Genomic DNA, 20436 nt, shown 5'->3' on the forward strand with positions numbered 1-20436 from the left:
TCAAGCTCATATAAAGCAAATATTCAAATTGCCTTCAAAATACCTAAAGGCAAATATGAGTTGTGGATTTTCATTTCATTACTTCCTTCTATCCTCACCAACAACTGTAATCTGATGATACCTGGCTTTAAATATTGTTTTATCATCTTGTTATTTCATGCTCTCCCAGTATCTTTGAATGTTGTAGTAAGTTTTGTTCCTTAAATACAAAGCCAATAGTGGAGGGGAGAGGCTCAATCTTTTGAAGAAAAATCAGAATTAAAACACTGCCACGTATAATACAAAGTAAGTTGGCCACACGCATAAGTCAGAGCTGACATCTCAATTCCTTATTCTCTTTTCTGTTTTCATGCTCTCCATACAGTTGGCTTATATTCTGAGTCAATCAGTTTTCACTTTTATTTTTGAATCTATCACTTTTCATCTTTTCGTAAATCTGTAAGAATCTTCCTCACTTACTAGATTTGAACTTAATTAGCTAACTCATATTAAACAGCTGTTAACATGATCAAGGATACCAATTTAATAGACAACTTAATATTAACAATGCTTTTCTCATTAGTATTAGCATAGTGCTCCATCCTCATCTCAGAGACAAGAAAATTCACTGAGATTAAGTAACCTTCCCAAAGTCTAAATAATTAAAAAGTAAAAGACCTAATGTTAGCACCCAGAACTATCTGATAATGCACTTAACCACTATATTATATTACTGGAGAAAATGGATTAGAGTATTGGCTAGGTCAAACAGTTCAAAATGTATACGATTCTCAACTAAACTACTACTAGTAAGTCTATACTGAATGGTCAAAATAGGAGGCTTGAAAGTGTACACTACCAAGTCAGGGTCCACCTTTCCCCTCATCACAGTGATGACAATTACTATGTTTAGCTTCCTCGTAGTGATATAAGAGGCAACTTTACTGTGTGAATAGTAGTCAAGTGAAGGATAAATAGTATTTTAATTGTTTTCACATTAATTTGAAGAAGAAACTCAATCACATAAGACATAATAACATACAAATATCAGAAGCAAAGAATCGGTACCATAGCAATAAAGCCATCTGAACACTAATTTTAAAAGACAAAAAGATTTTAAAGATTATTTTTCTATAGATTGATATTATTTGAATATTGCTATTTTTGATATTTTATATAGTGTACAAATATTTTGTTTCACAGTAGTATGAGGCTTTTAGTCACATGAGTTTCACTAACATAATGTCAAAGAAGGGGCATGATATTCTTTCCTTTAACAAGGTACCCACATTACTCATATGAAAAAGAGGAGGCTTTTTAAAACAAAAACAACTTAACTGACGAACACTATTTCTAACTCTAACTCTTACTTATGTCAAGTCATCTAATCAAACTCTTAATTTTCCCTTCTCAACTTTGAACATGTGTTGTAGTTACCTTTTTCTTACTGTTAACAACTGTTTTCACCAGAGACACTGAAGGAACATAGACTCATACCAATATATAATCTACCTACAGAATACTTTTATATAGAGCAATCTGATAAAGATTATTCCCTTCTCTTAATCCCTTTACAAAGTCACCTTAAACACTTCATTTGTTTTCATGACCTAAAACCTCATTTAGTGTTATCATGTCACTCAACCTGTATGCTAGTGGCTAGTATCATTAGAATTCTCTAGAAAACAATCCATCTTTAAGAATTGGTCAACAATTTGCTTTAATTTAGAAGGCTAAACAAATAAAGTTCATAGTACTGTATCAAAAACAAGCAAAAATTAGGAAGTTCATCAAATTATCAAGGGATAAACACAAATGTAAATGCTGAGTTGCAACAAAACTAATTAATAGTGACTAAAGGTTTTCATTATTTAGTATCTTAAGCACAAAATGTTAGATCTGTTAATACTATGTTGCTAACATATTATGTCAACACAGAATAGCCAGTAGGACTTCTAAAAACACAAGTCAATTTGATAGTTACTAATGTCTCAAACTGCATACAAACACTTATCATTTTCTCTCTTTCTCACTACTCAAATCAATCACCCAGCTAAATTATTTTAAAATTCTCAAAGGAACAATGAAGTGCCTTGATTTTTTGTTTTAGATTTAAATTGCTAGATATAGGAGATAAATTTAGTATGAATCAAGCAACAGTAATCCTGGTTAAGATAAAAACACTACAAAAGTCAATTACAAACTACAAGGAGTTTCCAATAAAACTAAGTTCTAGGTAGAATTAAACATATTTAACAACAGGTTTAAACAGCTTAACTATTAATACTTCATTCAAACAATTTTTTTAAATTGGGATATTATGTTTAGACTCTTGCAATTTTTGATTTACAAAAGGACAGTTCCAGGGACAAACTGGTGGTATTTGTTTTTAATATATATTACATTTCCATTATTAAATTTTGACTTACCTGGAAGGAAGTAGCACTAGAAAAGTTCTACTGAAAATTTTCTGTCTTCCTCAGGAACAAAGCTATTTTAAATGTTGCAATGGGGATAACAATATTTGGGAACCCAGGGCATAAATTAAGAAAGGAATAGTGAAGTGTAACACAGTGAAAGTTTCATTGTATTCCTATGGGAAGTACTGGGAATTTAACAATTAATCAAGTCACAGTTTTTTTTCCTAATGCAGACACACTTTTTAGTTTACCTAAGACACAGTAAAGAGTACATCGTCCTTTTAAACATCTTTTCAACTAATGCTCAAAATCCTTAGACCAACTCTGAAACAGTAGTACCAAAATCTTTATATTAATACATTTTATGCTCAATATTTTCAAAAATGTATTTCTAAATCATTTCTAAAATTATTAACCAAGGATCAGTACCAGTAGTATCTATAGGTAGTTTTATATGACAATGCTCACTAACATTCTTGATTTTATTTACTTTCATTTTAATCAAATCCAAATTATTCCTAATTTCTTAAGAGATTTTATTTAACACCTTGCAGGTGGTTCTATATTCTTATGCAATCAGCTGTTCCCAGAAAAACTGAATAATAAGGAAACATACCTAAGAGAGGAGCTTGGGAGATTTTTTTGGTTGGGTATGTGTGTGTCTGGGCGTGTAGGCCTGGGGAGAGTGGTAGAAATACTAATTTGCAATACAGAAAAAACAATGCCATTCACATGGTTCTAACAAAAGTGTCTGACCACCCCCACCCCCACCCTCAAGAAGCCCTTAAATATATTGGGAGATCAAAAGAAACAAAATAATTCCCCCAGCATATCACCCCCAAATACAATAAAGAACAGCACAGGAAGTGGCAAAGTTTAAAATAATGCCTTTATCATTAGGACTATTATGCTGTCATAAGCCACGATCCTTTTGTTTTGGTAAATTGCTTATTTTCAACAGAAAAACACAAGAACGTGTGTACAAGTTCCAAAGCGGATGCATCGCCTCTGAATTTGGTATCAAATAATTAAATTTATTTTTCAGATATCAAATCTTCATATTTTAAATTATTCCATTATTTTAAACTTCACTTGAATCTCTAAAAAGCTAATTAAGTTACTCTAAGTGCAGTTTTATCTTCTGTAGATGCTATCAAATTAAACTTTCAGCAGTTTTAAAGAAAAGGGAGTCATTACCAGAAAAACTGTCAAGATTTGACAACCAAAAAGGCAAATAATTTCAAACATAGACTAGTTCTAGGCAAAATTTATACAATTACTTTTAATACTGTCTATGTAGAACCATTTTCATTAAGTAAAAAATTATTTTTATAGCACACTATGATTAAAAGTACTTATCTTTCCAGTTAAGTTTTCAACTTTGAAAAACTATAAATTGAGTTAAAGTAAATTTTTTGTTTCAACAGATTATCAAGCTGCTCTCCAAATGATATCAATTCATTACATTTAACTTACTTTAAAAAAACTCATATCTGAATATATTTAATGGTACTAATATGTATAATTATCCAAATCAAGCTTTTCTTCTGTCCCCAATATCTTGTTTTTTTAAAGTGCTACCTTTTTTTTATAGCTTAGCACATCAAAAACAGGTATTTAAAAGATAAAGTTTAATTCTAGCCTACTATTTTAAAAAACACAAATGTGAAACCTAAAAATAACATTTTATACCCCTCAACAATAGATCAAAAATTACTTACCCCATACACCCGCAGCTAAAGATTTATTCTGATTTGGTTCTCTCTCATATTCAGGATTTAGAGATGGCTGGAAAAAAAAAGGTGGAATAAAAAGAACAAATGTTTAAACTAATCCTATTTAAGAAAAAAATTCCTTTTAAAAGTAATCTCAAGAATATACTGACAAATTTGACATAATGAACTCTTAACAACTAAACACTAATTATTCATAAACCTTACTTTCTACTTATTGTAACAATTAAAATGGTTAATATCTATACTCAAGCTAAGTTGAAAAAAACAAGGTAAGTGTCTTTAAATGCTCTCCTCATCCTCAATTACATGAAGAAAAACTGTTAAAAAAAAAGAAGAAAGCAAATGTAGGAGAATGCAGTCTTTGCATCATTATGAGAAACCATCCTTTCTTAGCATAAGGTTAAGAGCAGACAAGAGGAAATCAGACCATTCCTTAATTCTTCTGTTAGGTTTGCATCACTGAATGCTTTAGTTAACAAGCTCATACTCAAAGCAAAGTACAAGTTTATTACTTCAAATAGTGATGCTCAGGTTATTAAAAGGAAACTGAGTTGAGCGCTGAATGTGTACTCTAAGATTAGCTTAGTAGATGTTTGCTCTTTAGAAAAGGGAAATTTAAACTTCTATGAAGAATAATATGACAAATTTATCCAAAGTTTAAAAAAACCACATGGTGAGACACAGGAATAAGTAGATGTAAGGAATGAAGAAGATTGGGGAATGAAAGAGTTATCTACAGAAAGTCTCACGAAATGTAAAGACTAAAGATACCTGAACCAAAATAAATAAATAAAAATTAAAAAATAATTGAACCTGTCAAGTGTGATCTCTGGAGAAAATGATATGTACTGATAAAATCTCCTGAGAGATTTGATGCTTAAATAGCACTTGTAGAAACCTCATTCGTATTAAAATTACAAGCAACTTACAAAATCCTCAGCCTCAAACTGCTTGCGTTCTCTCTTGTCGTCTTTCCTCCCTGTCTCATTGTCAGGTATGTTGTTTTCATGAAGTCCTTGGCTTTTTCCAGAATGGAAAATACTGCTACGAGAACGGGAACTTCCACCATGGTATCCCCCTCGATGATTTATGTTTTCAGTACCATTTCTTCCATGTGTACGCCATCCATTTTTTTCTTTCCTTCCAAAGTTACCTTTGAAAAATAATGGCAAAGTATTACAAATTCAAAGATGGTTATTCTTAAAGACTCAATCACAATCAAAACAATTCTTGCAAGAATGTGAACAAAATTCTTCTTAAACTCTACTATTTCTCAGCAACTTACCTCCATTAGGACGTCCAATACCAGAATCAAAGCCATCTGAAGAGTTGTGTCGTCGGCGGTTCACATCATAACGATTTTCTGTCCATGAAAAGTTTTCAGAATGCTTTTCAAAATTCAATGACGACTGAAACAAAGTATAAGCATACAGATAAACATACATATAAAATTTGACTAACTTTAGAAACTAGTAATAAATTGGCTTAATTAATTCCCAAGAATTTTAAATGGTTAAGAAGAATATTTTATAATTATTTCAATGTGTTTGGTAACTGAAAACTTGTAAGAGGGATTCCACTGTTCATCTATTTTTTCTACTTAAGATAAACGACAGCACCATTCTTAAAGAGTTTAACAACTACATTCACCAGAAAACTTTAAAGGTAAAGCCACTATAAAGGCGTCAAGACAAATATAGTACACTTCTTTTAAAATAAAACATAGTATCGTGTATTTCACATTCTTTGATTTAAATAGCTCAAGGTTTTCTTCAAGATCAGAAAATTATGGTGAATGAAGCTACAGTTCTATTTTAAGTTCTCTATAGATTTATTTCCAAACTGCTCTTCCCCAAAACAAGTGAATTAAAAAATCTGTCAAAGGAAGAATGTTGTAAAAACAATTACTACAATTCTCTCCAGGACAAACAGAAAAGCTCCTCAGTTTTAATACAAACACACTGCACACACTCTTTACATTTAACTAGGCTCCTCCACATGGCCACTGTGGGACTTACTGGTGCAAGTTCCCCTACTGCTCCTGGCTTCATCCTCATGCTGCTTCTGTGCATGAAGGACAAAGCCCTTCATCTGTCTTCCACCAGCATCCATGAAACAACAGTGACAACCTGGCTTGCTAAGCTTTTAAGCAGGGTAAAAACCCAAACACTTCACAACCCTACCAGTTATGGTGATGAAGATACCATGCTCTCAAAGCTAAAACTTTCTAGAAAAACAAGGGTAGGGTCTCTTAGGCCAGACGGGGGCACAGGATAAGATTCTTCAGGACCTGGCAACAATTGTTCTCATCCAAATGATGGGTAGAAGTAAAGGTTCCTCACTGTTTAGCAACTAAGTAAGTGGCAAGGGGCAGGACTGAAACAAGATAGTCCCAATAGTGCTTTAATGATGAAACTCTCCTCTGAGTAAAAGGAAGAGATGTATTATCATGAGATGGGGTCCCATCTGAAAGGCAATACAGCTTCAGCCGCTGAAGTCAAGAGGTCACCAAAGCCGAACAGCAATGAGAATAGAGAGTTTGGGAAAGACTGAAAATATTAGAAGTAAATCTGTTAAGGCCAAACTGCTACTGACATTGGAAACAAAGAAAAATGCAAAGCCTAGCTTTCTGGAGTGGATGTATTCTGTGCTCTTTGTACTTTCTGACTCCTTTCTTCCCCACATCAAACTCAGCTGCTTTAACAAGAAAGTCAGTGTGCGCCAGAAGTTAAGGCAAGAAAGAAACAAACTCTTATAGTTCTCTTACACACAGGTATCCAAGTTACCATCCTACCCACTCCCATGGAGGGGAGACAGCATTAAGCACAAGAGTAACTCAAACTTTTCCATACAGGGCAAAGCCATGGCATTGTGGTACACGGGGGCATGAAAGGTCCCAGCCTGGGGTGTTTCCTGGGGCCAGGAGGTACATAAAAGAGAAATCAACACCAATCTTGGCTTGAGAAGCCACAAAAGAAAAAAGCCTCCAGGCCACCCATGCAACCCCCAAAGGAACAGTCTCCCCCTCCACCCTGAACTTTCCCACATTCCATGCTAAAGAAATCATGAGCGGTCCTGAAAGCTTAGACTGTAACTCTGATATGCATATACATACTAAACTCCTTAGTCTAGGCAAGAATATACAACTGAGAAAAGACAATCTCTTTAACAAGTGGTGCTGGGAAAACTGGTCAACCACTTGTAAAAGAATGAAACTAGAACACTTTCTAACACCATACACAAAAATAAACTCAAAATGGATTAAAGATCTCAATGTAAGACCAGAAACTATAAAACTCCTAGAGGAAAACATAACCAAAACACTCTCTGACATAAATCACAGCAAGATCCTCTATGACCCACCTCCCAGAGTAATGGAAATAAAAGCAAAAATAAACAAATGGGACCTAATTAAACTGAAAAGCTTTTGCACAACGAAGGAAACCATAAGCAAAGTGAAAAGACAGCCTTCAGAATGGGAGAAAATAATAGCAAACAAAGCAACTGACAAAGAATTAATCTCAAAAATATACAAGCAGCTCATGCAGCTCAATTACAGAAAAATAAATGACCCAATCAAAAAATGGGCCAAAGAACTAAACAGACACTTCTCCAAAGAAGACCTACAGATGGCTAACAAACACATGAAAAGATGCTCAACATCACTCATTATCACAGAAATGCAAATCAAAACCACAATGAGGTACCATCTCACGCCGGTCAGAATGGCTGCGATCAAAAAGTCTACAAACAATAAATGCTGGAGAAGGTGCAGAGAAAAAGGAACCCTCTTACACTGTTGGTGAGAATGCAAACTAGTACAGCCACTATAGAGAACAGTGTGGAGAGTCCTTAAAACACTGGAAACAGAACTGCCATACGACCCAGCAATCCCACTGCTGGGCATACACACTGAGGAAACCAGAATTGAAAGAGACACATGTACCACAATGCTCATCACAGCACTATTTAACAATAGTCAGGACATGGAAGCAACCTAGATGTCCATCGACAGACGAACGGATAAGAAACCTGTGGTACATATACATAATGCAATATTACTCAGCCATTAAAAAGAATACATTTGATTCAGTTCTAATGAGGTGGATGAAACTGGAGCCTATTATACAGAGTGAAGTAAGTCAGAAAGAAAAACATCAATATAGTATATTAACGCATATATGTGCAATTTAGAAAGATGGTAACGATGACCCTATATGTGAGACAGCAAAAGAGACAACAGATGTAAAGAACAGACTCTTGGACTCTGTGGGAGAAGGCGAGGGTGGGATGATTTGAGAGAACAGCATTGAAACATGTATATGACCTTATGGGAAATAGATCGTCAGTCCAGGTTTGATGCATGAGATAGGGTGCTCAGGGCTAGAGCACTGGGATGACCCTGAGGGATGGGATGGGGAGGGAGGTGGGTTCAGTTTGGGGAATACATGTACACCCATGGCTGATTCATGTCAATGTATGGCCAAAACCACTGAATACTGTAAAGTAATTAGCCTCCAATTAAATAAATTAATTTAAATAAATAAATAAACAAACACCTTAGTCTGTGTGCCCATGGTGGGAATGGAATGGACCCTAGTATCCCAACATGGCTGATAAAAATTTGGAAAAATCTCAGCAGTAAGAGTGGGAAATTAAAGTGATCCTGCAGGTGGAGCCACTAGGCCAATTCAATGTACCAGTGTGTTTTATAGTTGGTGCTAACGTTACATGCTTGTACTAAAAATGCTCTAGATTCTCCCATTCAGGAAATGTCACAGGTTGAAAGATGATTCCCATCCCCTTCAAAATGGTCTAATAAAAAGTACAGCTTCCAGAAGGAAAGAAAATAAAATCATATGTGGCTGAAGACTTGGCTCTGCAGTATTCAGAAAGACTATTTTCCAGTACAGCAATACCATCTGCCTGACACACACACCAAGTACACACTCCTTTTAAAAACTGAGTTCCCCTGGTAGCCTAATGGTTAGGATTCCAGGCTTTCACTGCCATGGCCAAGGTTCAGTGTTCAATCCCTAGTCGGCCAAAAAAAAGAATGTGGCTCCTGCCATAATGCTGAGCTCTTACTGAAAGCAAACTTAAACTAAGGACTAACCAATAAAAGAACCCAAGAGGGCTCTTGATCAAATGGAAATCATGTGTTCAACAACACAGCTGGCCTCGCCCTTGAAGTGCCAACCATAAATTTGCAGTATACTTTATTCCCCTTCCTGCCACCATGACAAACCAGTGTTTCAATAAGCTCTCAAATCAGAAAAGTTCCCCTAAATGACTGAGCCTGGTTCACTGATAGTTCAGCTAAGTTAAAAGATGCTGGTACACACAGTAGCCACCCAGCCCCAACAACTCTGGAAAACCAAATGGTTAAGTGCCAATCACCTCAATGGAATAAAGCTATGATCCCTGCCTTAGATATTCTTAAGGACAAGACATTTTATATTTTTCTAACTCTTGTGTTGTTGCCAATGGCCTCATCATCTATCACTGAAAAACTATAGACTAGCCAATTAAAAACATCTCTTGGGGTCACACATGATGGGAAACTGCAGCTGCTGCTGAGACAATCTGAGTCATTTATGTTGATTCAGTAAGGCTTGCTATCTGATGAGAGTGAATGGCATTGAGAGTGACTGAAATTAGAATGCTGATCAAATCTTCAGCATACCACCTAGACCCATTATCACACCAGACATGGAACACACCCACTATCACAGACTGGTTACAAAAGAAAGGACTTTATCTTTCTGATGCAGAAACCTCTACTGCATGCCAGCTTGTGACTCCTGCCAAAAGCTGATCCATCTGTCTCACTGTAAAGAACACCACATCACACGGAACTACATCAAAGATCTGACTTCTTCATGGAGTCCTCAACGGAGTTATATCACTACTGAAACTTTTTCAGGTTACATTATTACTGCTGCAGTCTGATGGGCAAACTCTGGTCACAGTATTGTGTCTCCTGAAATTAATTCACGTAATGGGTATATTCAGACCAGGAACAGTCCATTAAACAGTGCATCTTTTGTCAAAAAGGTCATCCTGCAATGAATCAATATTCAAAGTACTCAATGGATGTTTCATACTATTATTCACAAGTATAGACAAGCATTTTAACAGTCCCCTCAAAATTCAACTCAGAACCATTTATACTATACCTCTACACCCCTCATCTCTTCCCACATCTTAGTAAGATGAATGAATGCAGCATAACCAAAAGGGGATCATCTCCTCTTGGCCACTTCTTGTGTAGTAATCAGGATGACAGAAGTGGAAGAGTTATGACAGTAAACAGACTTACACTAAAAATTCTGCTCTGATTATCCCTAGATATAATGTTTCTTTCTTTTCCCTAAGAACAACTACAGGCCAGGCCAACCCACAGGGTGATGGCTAACCAAAATGAAATTCAAACAAATCTAGTTTGGCCATCTGGATTCTCCTGTTGAACTGGCATGGTCCTAGACATGTAGACAACAGCCATTTGCTTGTGTACACTTCTCACAGAGTCCCTGCCTACAGTATCCAAAGTAGACGAAGGTGAGGGTGAGATATCTTTAAAATGGGGTCTCTGAAAATTATTTTAAAATGCCCCTGTCCCACTCACATCCAGTTCCTCTAGATTAAAATATCTAGGTACAAGGAGAGTTTTTAAGTGAAGTTAGAGCTATGGGAATGGGACACACTGCATACAGATTACATGGCTATAGAGGGAGAGCAAAAACCCTAGCAATTGGGAGAAGAAACATCTTTAACACCAGAAAGCACAGGTACAAAGGAGAACAATTAATGATCTCCTTATCCCTTGGAACAAGGGTCCCCAACACGCCAGGCCACGGACCACTACAGGTCTATGGCTTGTAAGGAACTAACCCACAAGCAGGTGAGCAGTGGGTGAGTGAGAGAAGCTTCAACTGTATTTACAGCTGCTCCCCATCATTCACATTACTGCCTGAGCTCCACCTCCTGTCAGATCAGTGACAGCATTAAATTCTCATAGGATTGCGAACTCTACCACGAACCATGCACAGAACAGACCTAAGTTTCACACTCCTTATGAGAATCTAATGCCTAATGATCTGAGGTGGAGCTGAGATGGTGATGCTAGCACTGGGGAGCATCTGCAAATACAGATTACCATTAGCAGAGAGGTCTGACTGCACAGTGAAAGTTGCTCAGTCCTGTCCAACTCTTTGTGACCCCACAGACTATACAGTCCATGGAATTCTCCAGGCCAGAATACTGGAGTGAGTAGCCTTTCCCTTCTCCAGGGGATTTTCCCAACCCAGGGATCAAACCCAGGTCCCCGCACTGCAGGTGGATTCTTTGCCAGCTGAGCCACAAGGTATGGACTCCTGACTGCACAGAGACCATAATAAATCAACTGCTTGCAGATTATCATCAAAACCCTATCAGTGAATGTCAAGTCACAACAGGGCCGCATCTGGTGGCAGGCTTTATAGTGGCAATAATGCACTTCATCTCATGAGACCTGGAAGTCTCATCTTCTGCCAGCATCCATGACAGTAACAAGCTAGCTTATTACAGTTATCTTGAAAGCAGGATAAAATTTCAGACCTTTCAGACTCTGACATATAGCCAGCATAGTAAAATATGAATAAGAAACACAAAACAGGATTGAAAATATAGAAAGAAAACTGATATTATTTGTGAATGATTGATTTTCCACATTAAAAATTCCAAAAGCATTCAAGTAAAAATTAATCAATGTTGCTAGCAACAACATTAATACTTCAAGATACAATATATATGCTAGAAAGACTTAATAAGAAAGCGTTTTAAAATAGCATTTAAGGTAGCAACAAATAGGAACCTCCCTGGTGGTCCAGTGGCTAAGACTCCATGCTCCCAAAGCAGGGCACCCAGGTTTCATTCTTGGTCAGGGAACTAGATCACACATGCCACAACTAAGACCAAAAATCCTGCATTTCACAACTTAGAGCCAGCACAGCCAAATAAATAAGACTTTTACAGAAAGAAAAAAAAAAAAAGGAACAGCTACTATAAAGCAATTGAATATGGTGGGTACATGTGTGTGTGTGTAGAGAGAGAGAGAGAGAGAAATACCTGGGTGACTGAAAAAGAACTATGCAACTTTATGTAAAACAGTTAAAGATCACACACAGACATACATACACACACACTCTCTTTTTCTCTCCCCCGCCAAACCAGTACTCCCCCCAGAAAGGCAGCCCATAAGAAATAATAAACAAAGAACGTGAATAGGCAATTCACAGAAATATAACCCAATGTCCAAGAAACAGTAAAAATACATTTCATAACAAAGACCGGCAAAAATGTTAACCCTGATAATCTGACAAAGTCTTGACAAGAGTACAAAGTAAAAAGAATAGTTATGTACAGCACGCTATGCTATGCTAAGTCACTTCAGTCATGTCCGACTCTGTGCAACCCCATAGACGGCAGCCCACCAGGATCCCCCATACCTGGGATTCTCCAGACAAGAACACTGGAGTGGGCTGCCATTTCCTTCTCCAATGCATGAAAGTGAAAAGTGAAAGTGAAGTCGCTCAGTCGTGTCCGACTCTATCGACCCCATGGACTGCAGCCTACCAGACTCCTCCGTCCATGGGATTTTCCAGGCAAGAGTACTGGAGTGGGGTGCCATTGCCTTCTCCGATGTACAGCATACAGGAGTATAAATCAGTATACCAGATGGAAAAGAAATTTGGCAGTATGGAACTGAATTCCAGCAATTTTTCTTCTAACTATAGGTAAGAGCCTTGCCATTCAAAATGTGGTCCAGAGACAAGCAGAATCAACAATACTTTGAAGATTGTCAGGACTAGGACCCCATTAGAGATTTACTGAAATTAGAATCTGCATTTTAACAAAATCCCCAGGTTACTTTCATAGCCATTAAAGTCTGAGAAGCAGGAGTCTAAAGAATTCTTATCTATGCATGCTAGGAGACAGTAAAAGAATAGTCAATACAGTATTCATTATAGAGTTCAGTTCAGTCGCTCAGTCATGTCCGACTTTTTGTGACCCCATGAACCACAGCACAGTCCAGTGAGTTGGTGATGCCATCCAACCATCTTATCCTGTCGTCCCCTTCTCCTCCTGCCCTCAATCCTTCCCAGCGATATAAACAATCTCAACTTAATGAGATAAACACAGTGTGATACAGAGGCAAAAAATAGAATACAGAGTTTTGAGGCTCCCCTGGTGGTTCAGACTGAAGAATCCACCTGAAATGTAGGAGACTCGGGAACAGTTTTTAAGATAATTACAGCAAATCTGCAGATATCAACATGGGGGGAAATCTAAAAGATATAAATAACAAATATAAAAACAAGGTTCAGAATATAAATGTTAATCATTTATATTAATGTTCTATATATACAGAAAACTCTTTTGATATTCACATACCTAGTAACAATATAAGAACATGCACTGAGAATATCTCTGGGGAAAAAACGAAGACAGAAAAAGGACTGTGAAGAAGTCAACAGCAGACTTCAATTGTCTATTTCCGTAAGAGACACAAAGATAAAACTGCAAAATGTTATGATGTGACTTATTCTCCATGTTTCTCTGTACGTTTAAATATTTCTTTAGAACTATCCACATGGTTCTTTTAGAATTATTAAGACAAATATACTGTAGGAAAATATATGCAGAATATGCAACAAACCCCTCAATATGAAAAGAGCTATTACAAATAAATCACTAAGAAATAAATTACATGAATAACATTTCGTAAGACAAAACTATGCTCAGTCATAATTAAATAATGCAAATCAAAACAATGAAGTGTCGTTTTTCATTGAATTTCACAAATATGAAAAAATGGGGCAACAGCCAGCATTGCCAATAGGGAAAAATCTGCCCCCCTCCATATAATTTTTATAGGATTATAAACTGGTACAATCTTTCTAGACAACAATTAGGCACTATCTACCAAAAGGTATAAACTTCCTAATTCACAGATTCTGCTGCTAGGAATTTCCCCTACAAATACATTCAAGAGATGGCCAAGCATTCCTGCAACTTAGTCCATTAATAGGTCCAATTAATCTATGTAGATTCACTCAATAAAAGATTAAGATTGACAGTTGAAAAATGCAGGGAGTTAGGGGTGCCGACTCTATGTATGGTCAAAATCAGTATCCACAGATCACGGAGCTGTACAGTACATATATTTATTGGGGAGAAAAAATCCACATAAGTGGACATAAATAGCCCAAACCCATATTGCTCAAGGGTCAACTGTACACAGCTACTGCAGAGTGAAGACACCCATGTACTAACTACATAAATAGATTTTTTTTTTTTTTCCAGAAATAGATTATTGGAGATGCTACCCTTGAAGGAAAAATTGCTTTTAATTTCATTCGCTTACCCAAACCAAGATAAAATTATATTCTGATATATATATTAAAACATCCCAGTATTTCACTTCTGAAAATTAGTCTATTTCTTAATAATCAAAAAAAGGAAGTTATTAAACATAAATATTTAAAGTCAAGCACACATATGTTCCTACACTAACGCAAGCACTTTGGGTCAAGTTACTTGTCTCTGTCAACCTCAGTTCCCCATCTGTTTACATGGATTGGGGCAAGTAGTGGTGGAAGAGCCGAACAGTATTTTACCTTTTATGCTTTTGTTTGCCTTTTTATAAAGCGCTTTACACAGTGACTGGTATACAGTAATGACTTGAGAAATATTAGTTACCACATTTTAAATCTTTTACTGAATTTTTAAAAATAATAGCATAATTTTCTGATTCCCAGAATATGTGAATCAACAGTTAAAAACTACTTAGTAAACAAGAAGTTTCAATGAATTCAGCTACCAGTCTAAATTTTCTCATCCTTTCTTAGCCTAAAGTTTAAAAAGCACAGTTTCAATGCAAACTGATACTACTTATATTATTGAAGGCAAGTAATTACAATTCTATTTTTCAAACTGCAGGTGAGGTCTCATTATAAATAAGACACATAATTAGTAACAATTTGTTTTTAGCATTTTTTTTTGATTGGAATAAAAAGACCCCAAGAGAAAGAAGAACATAGGTAAATGACTTTCTAGTTACAGCTATGTGAATATGAAAACATGATGTAAAATTTCTTACTGGGTCCTAATGAACAGTTCAAATGCCAGTATGTCTATTTCATAGACAGAAACAACCACATGCAGTTTAAAATTCCACCACATGATGGGGCTAAAATTCTGCACACCTTAGAAAACTGCTCAGGTGCAGTGTTGAAAACATTGTTAACCCTTAATTCAAGTACTCTTATCATCTCTTCAAATAATAAAAGAAAAGACTTAACACAAAGTTGAAAAAGAGAACCCAACAGTTATTTATGACTATCCCATTTATTCAGGAAAAGATTAAAAGGGCTCTGTCAGAAAACAAGAATTACAACTGAAAACCCACGAATAGTGATTTTGAGTGATACAGACAGCATTAATACCTAATGATGTGTGTATTTATTTATTTGTTAAAACCACTTTGCGAAAGGTCTAAGAAGGTAATTTCAAATATTGCTAGCTAAGAGTTCAAAGTGACATTATTTTCTGTAGGTAAGCTAAAATAAATTAGAATTAATTGAAAATTTAGAATTGGCAAAATCAAGACTTCGTTTCATGAGGGCCTATATTCAGATCAAATGTCTGGTTCTAGAAAACATTAAGAATTCCACCACACAAAACAAAGTCAATCTTAATCAACCTTAATCAACACTTCAATGAAGACAAGAATTATCCTCAATAATGTTTGTAACTAATTTTCCAGGTGCTGATAATTTTTATTGATATGTTTAAAAATGAAAACAAATCTTAACTCATTTCAAAGAGAAAAGGGAAACAAACGGAGGAGCAAGAAATTCATGTACTTCCAGGCTCTGAAGTAGGTCTGGAAAAAACTGAATCCAGGAAAAGCATAGCTGACAGCAACCAGGGGGGTGGGGTAGACATAAACAACAAGAGCAAAGCAAATTTCAGAGACCTAAATAGAAGAGGAAAGGCAGGCAAACAGAGTCTGTAACTAAGAAATGGTTTTCCCATTTCCTAACAACTGTGATCCCATTTTATAATCTATGAAATAAAATGTTTAATCATTTTACAAAATTCACAAATGAAAATACTACAAAATAGAAAATGCATCCTAGATTCTAGTCTAGGCTCACACTAATCATATGAAAAGAGGCAAGTCAATGAGCCTTCCAGAGAATCCATCTGCATAAAATAAAGTCAGTTCACATGCTGTTTCTCCAATGCAACTTTTCCAATATATTATGATCTGACAAGTCCTTACTGGGGAACAACTCTACAAATTTAAAATTGTTCCCATAAAAGCTGTTTCAGCAAACTGTTCTATAAGAACTGCTTGGACCCCCAAAAGGTCCTAGATGAATGCTTTAGCATGGTAGAGACTGATTAAAAGGTAAGCAGATGATTAAGACCTCCCTCTTGATTCCTTTGCACTATGGAAAAAACGAAGTGGAAGATAGTATGGAGCCAGATAGATTGATTCTAATCCATTTCAACATCCCTCTCAGCAAGGCTTATAAGCAGATGACAATTTCAAGCATGTCAAGCATGTCTTATACACTAAGTTCTGTTTCGGTTATATAAAATGAACATTTTAAAATCAGTGAGTCATCTGATATGTAGCAACACTGCAATGTTCTCATAACTCCTAAAACTGAGTAATATGCCAAAGTCTTATTATTTGAAAAAGAATTCTTCCAGTTGTAAGGAAAGACTTAAAAAACTTCTGATGTTTTTTTAATGTTATCTATAGGAAAGTAAGCAAAGTTAGTTATCAGAAGAATAGTACACAGAGAGGTAAGCCGCAAAAGTAAAGTGCAATGTATTTAACTGGCTTGAATTGTAAAATGCAGAACTTTAGCACAAAAGATAACTTTTGAAGTAAATGGTTTAAGAATGTTGATGGTATACTGAAAATTGACATATATAGATAAACCAACACATTAAATATGAAATAATTTAGAAAGTTTAGGTGTTTCTCTGCAAAACATTAAGCTTTGGTTTAACTACATCTGTGCACAACATGAACTAAATAAAAGCAGATAGAAAGACAAAAAGAAAAGAGAGATGCAAGAAAGAATACCTTTGTTGATGATGGTGGGGTAGGAAAATTAAGCCAGGCTGGAGCAAAGTCATGCTGCGCCATTTAGGTCCAGTCTCTCCAACTCAGCGAAACAAGGTTTCAACACCTCATGGCAAGTCCCTGTCATACAAAAGCGGAAAACATTAGATCTATATAGTTCCTGGCCAAAGTATCTTATACCTCCTTTAAATTACAATGATCTGACTACTATAAGATTTCAATTATAATTCTAGAAAAGGCAAAAATATAGTGACAAACCAGATCAGCACAGTGGAGGGTAAAGGGCCTGGAGAGAAGGGAAATGACTACAAAGGGAAGAAAGAAATTTTCAAGGGTAACTGGGTATTTATCTTAATTGTGGTGAAGGTTATTATACAAATGTAGACACCTGTTAAAACTCACCAAATTATGCACTTAAAACTGGATAATTTTATTATAAACTACCTCAATGAAGCTTAGTTTTGAAATTATAATAGTCTTGAAACAGACTAGTTATAAAGTGTCTCCTGATGTGACACAATATGATGCACACAGCATTACCTATGTACACAGCACATGTTCTTCCCCCTGGCCCATACAGAATCTGAATTCTGATCTAATTACCAATTTGCAGGAAATTCAACACAGATAATAAGTTAAAGGACAACTGAGGGAAGTAATCCCATCGAATGGAGATGACATGATATTCTACAGGTCAAATGACCTGGCTTCTTCAACAAATACATGGATTTCACAGACAGATCAATCAAATACATGTGGACCTTACTTACATAGATCCTTATTCCAACCAAATTCAAAAAGTGAAAATTATGAAACAGTCCAAAATTTGAACATGATCTGAATATTAAATGACTTTAAGAAATTATTAGTCACTGTAGATGTAACTGTTAGTGCAATGACGGTACAGTGGACCCTTCAATAATAAGGTCTCAAACTGTCATGGTTTGAGATACTTATATACAGATTTTTTTTCACTAAATATGTAATACAGCACTACATGACCTGAGGTTGGCTGGATCCAAAGATGTGGAGCAGCAAGTGGGGAGGGCCAACTGTAAAGATTTTTTGATTTCTCAAGTCAGACTTTTGAACTGCGTGGATGGACAGCACCCCAACCTCTATGCTACTCAAGGGTCAACTGTATATAAAAGGACATATACTGAAGTCTTTGCAATTAAATCCATGTATCTGGAACTTGCTTTAGGGGAAAAAAACAAGGAATATGGAAGTCACTGAAACAAAGTTGTCCGTGTGTTATAAATGTTAGTACAAGGTGGTACCTAAGTAGTCTCTCTACTTGCATGTATATTTGAAAATTTCCACAGTTAAAATGATTTTTAAAATTACAATCATCACAATGGGCATCCACTACTCTTCTACATTCTAAATTTAACTTTTTGGAAGCCTTTCTCAATTGCATCAAAAATTTCAAGTCACCAGCCCAATCTAAACACAGTAAATTCACAGATTTTTTTAAAATGGGGAAGAAGCCAACTGGGCAACTGTACTCATTTCAATATAGAGCTTAGAAATTAGTCAATGAAGAAATAAAATTTTCTGAACATTAATGTCTAAATTTACTAATGTCTTATAATTACAACTGCGGAATAATCTCAAAAGGGAAATTTTAAGAAGCAAAAGTATCAATACTACTGATAATCATCCTTTTTCAAAATTCTTTCAAATGTAAGTGCTATGGCAGAATTTAAGTCATACCAAAGTATTTCCTAAAATAAAAATTCTCGAGATACTACACAAAAACTCCACTTCTACTATCCAATGTACTGGAAAGGGGAAGGGGCGGAGTGAAGGTCAACAAACGTCAGATATAAGAAACAGAAACTGGTTAACTCACTAAGGTAAAGAAAATGTTTACATAATTAAATGAGCAGGGCTTCACTGGTGGTCCAGTAGTTAAGAATTTGCCTGTCAATGCAGGGGACACTGGTTGATCCCTGGTCCTCAAAAATCCCATATGCCACAAGGCAACTAAGCCTGCGTGCTGCAACTACTGAGCCTGCGCCCCTAGAGCCTGCATTATGCAAGAGAAGCCACCACAACACCAAGCCTGCACACAGCAACTAGAGAGTAGCCCCGGGAACCACAGAAAACCAAAGATTAAATGGTAAGTTACACACTAAACTTATTCCTAAGAGACACACCACTACTATTATCTCTTTCTGTGTGTCTTTATGAATTCTAATTTAAATCAATTCTTAAATAATAAAGCATAGATAGCTAATGGTATAAGTTTTCCTGTTCTGAAAAAAGGTAAAGAGCAATACTAGTTAATATCACATTTATGCCATCCCCTAAACAAGCCACCTTGATATAAGAAAAATTGAGCTGAAGGCATGCGAGTTCCTAAAATTTCTTATCAACCTAAATGCAGAAACTGCCAAAAGAATTTATTAATCCCCTCTCCTGGAGCAACTCATCTTCTCTTTTTGGGAGAACAAAAAAGAAAAAAAAAATTCAGCACCATACTCAGACACTGCCACAAACGCCTAAGGACCCCGTTATCCATTTTGTCTCAAAAATCATTTGCTTTTTTCTACTAAGTATTCTTTCCCCCTGTGAAGTTACGTATACACACAGACCCCAAGTTCTACTCATCCTCTTTGAGTTACTCACGGTGAGAGGTACTGCCAAGTGACCGCATGCTAATAAACTTGTTTGTTTTCTCTTGTTAATATGTCTTTCCTCAGTTTAATTTACAGAGCCCCAGCCAGAGAACACAGGAACGGAGAAAAGAAATTTTTCCCTGGTGGCTGAGGGGTAAAAGAATCCGCCTGCAGTGCAGAAGATACAAGAGACATGGGTTTGATCCCTGCGTCAGGGAAGATCCCCTGGTGGCAGGCTCAGCAACCCACTCCAGTATTCTTGCCCAGAAAATCCCATGGAGAGAAGAGCCTGGCAGGCTACAGTCTGTAGGGCTGCAGACTCAGACACGACTTAGCGGCTGAACAACAGAGGAACTAAGATGCCACATGCTGCAGGGCAACTAAGCCTACAGTCACAACTACTGAGTCCATATACCACAAATAAGAGCCCAGGCACCACAAAGAAAGATCCCACCTGCCACAACTAAGACCCAATGCAACCAAAAATAAATAAATATTTAAAGCAAAGACAGAGTACCCTAACACAG

General features: G+C 36.2%; 1 protein-coding gene across 3 annotated transcripts in view; it reads right to left on the reverse strand.

Annotated features, from left to right (window-relative positions):
- Positions 1 to 20436, reverse strand: part of GPBP1 (GC-rich promoter binding protein 1) — a 65343-nt gene that overhangs the window by 13335 nt on the left and 31572 nt on the right. For 2 of the 3 annotated variants that reach the window (XM_019982838.2, XM_019982836.2), the window contains exons 3-7: positions 17286 to 17405; positions 5421 to 5544; positions 5065 to 5288; positions 4121 to 4187; positions 3016 to 3075 (exon numbers count right to left, since the gene is read on the reverse strand). In XM_019982838.2, coding sequence (XP_019838397.2) covers positions 3016 to 3075; positions 4121 to 4187; positions 5065 to 5288; positions 5421 to 5544; positions 17286 to 17348 — 538 coding nt within the window. In that variant the 5' untranslated portion in view covers positions 17349 to 17405. The remainder of the gene's footprint in view (positions 1 to 3015; positions 3076 to 4120; positions 4188 to 5064; positions 5289 to 5420; positions 5545 to 17285; positions 17406 to 20436) is intronic. The other variant, XM_019982839.2, reaches the window with a different exon arrangement.

The sequence above is a fragment of the Bos indicus genome, chromosome 20 (assembly GCF_029378745.1).
Source record: "Bos indicus isolate NIAB-ARS_2022 breed Sahiwal x Tharparkar chromosome 20, NIAB-ARS_B.indTharparkar_mat_pri_1.0, whole genome shotgun sequence".
NCBI classification, from domain to species: domain Eukaryota; kingdom Metazoa; phylum Chordata; class Mammalia; order Artiodactyla; family Bovidae; genus Bos; species Bos indicus.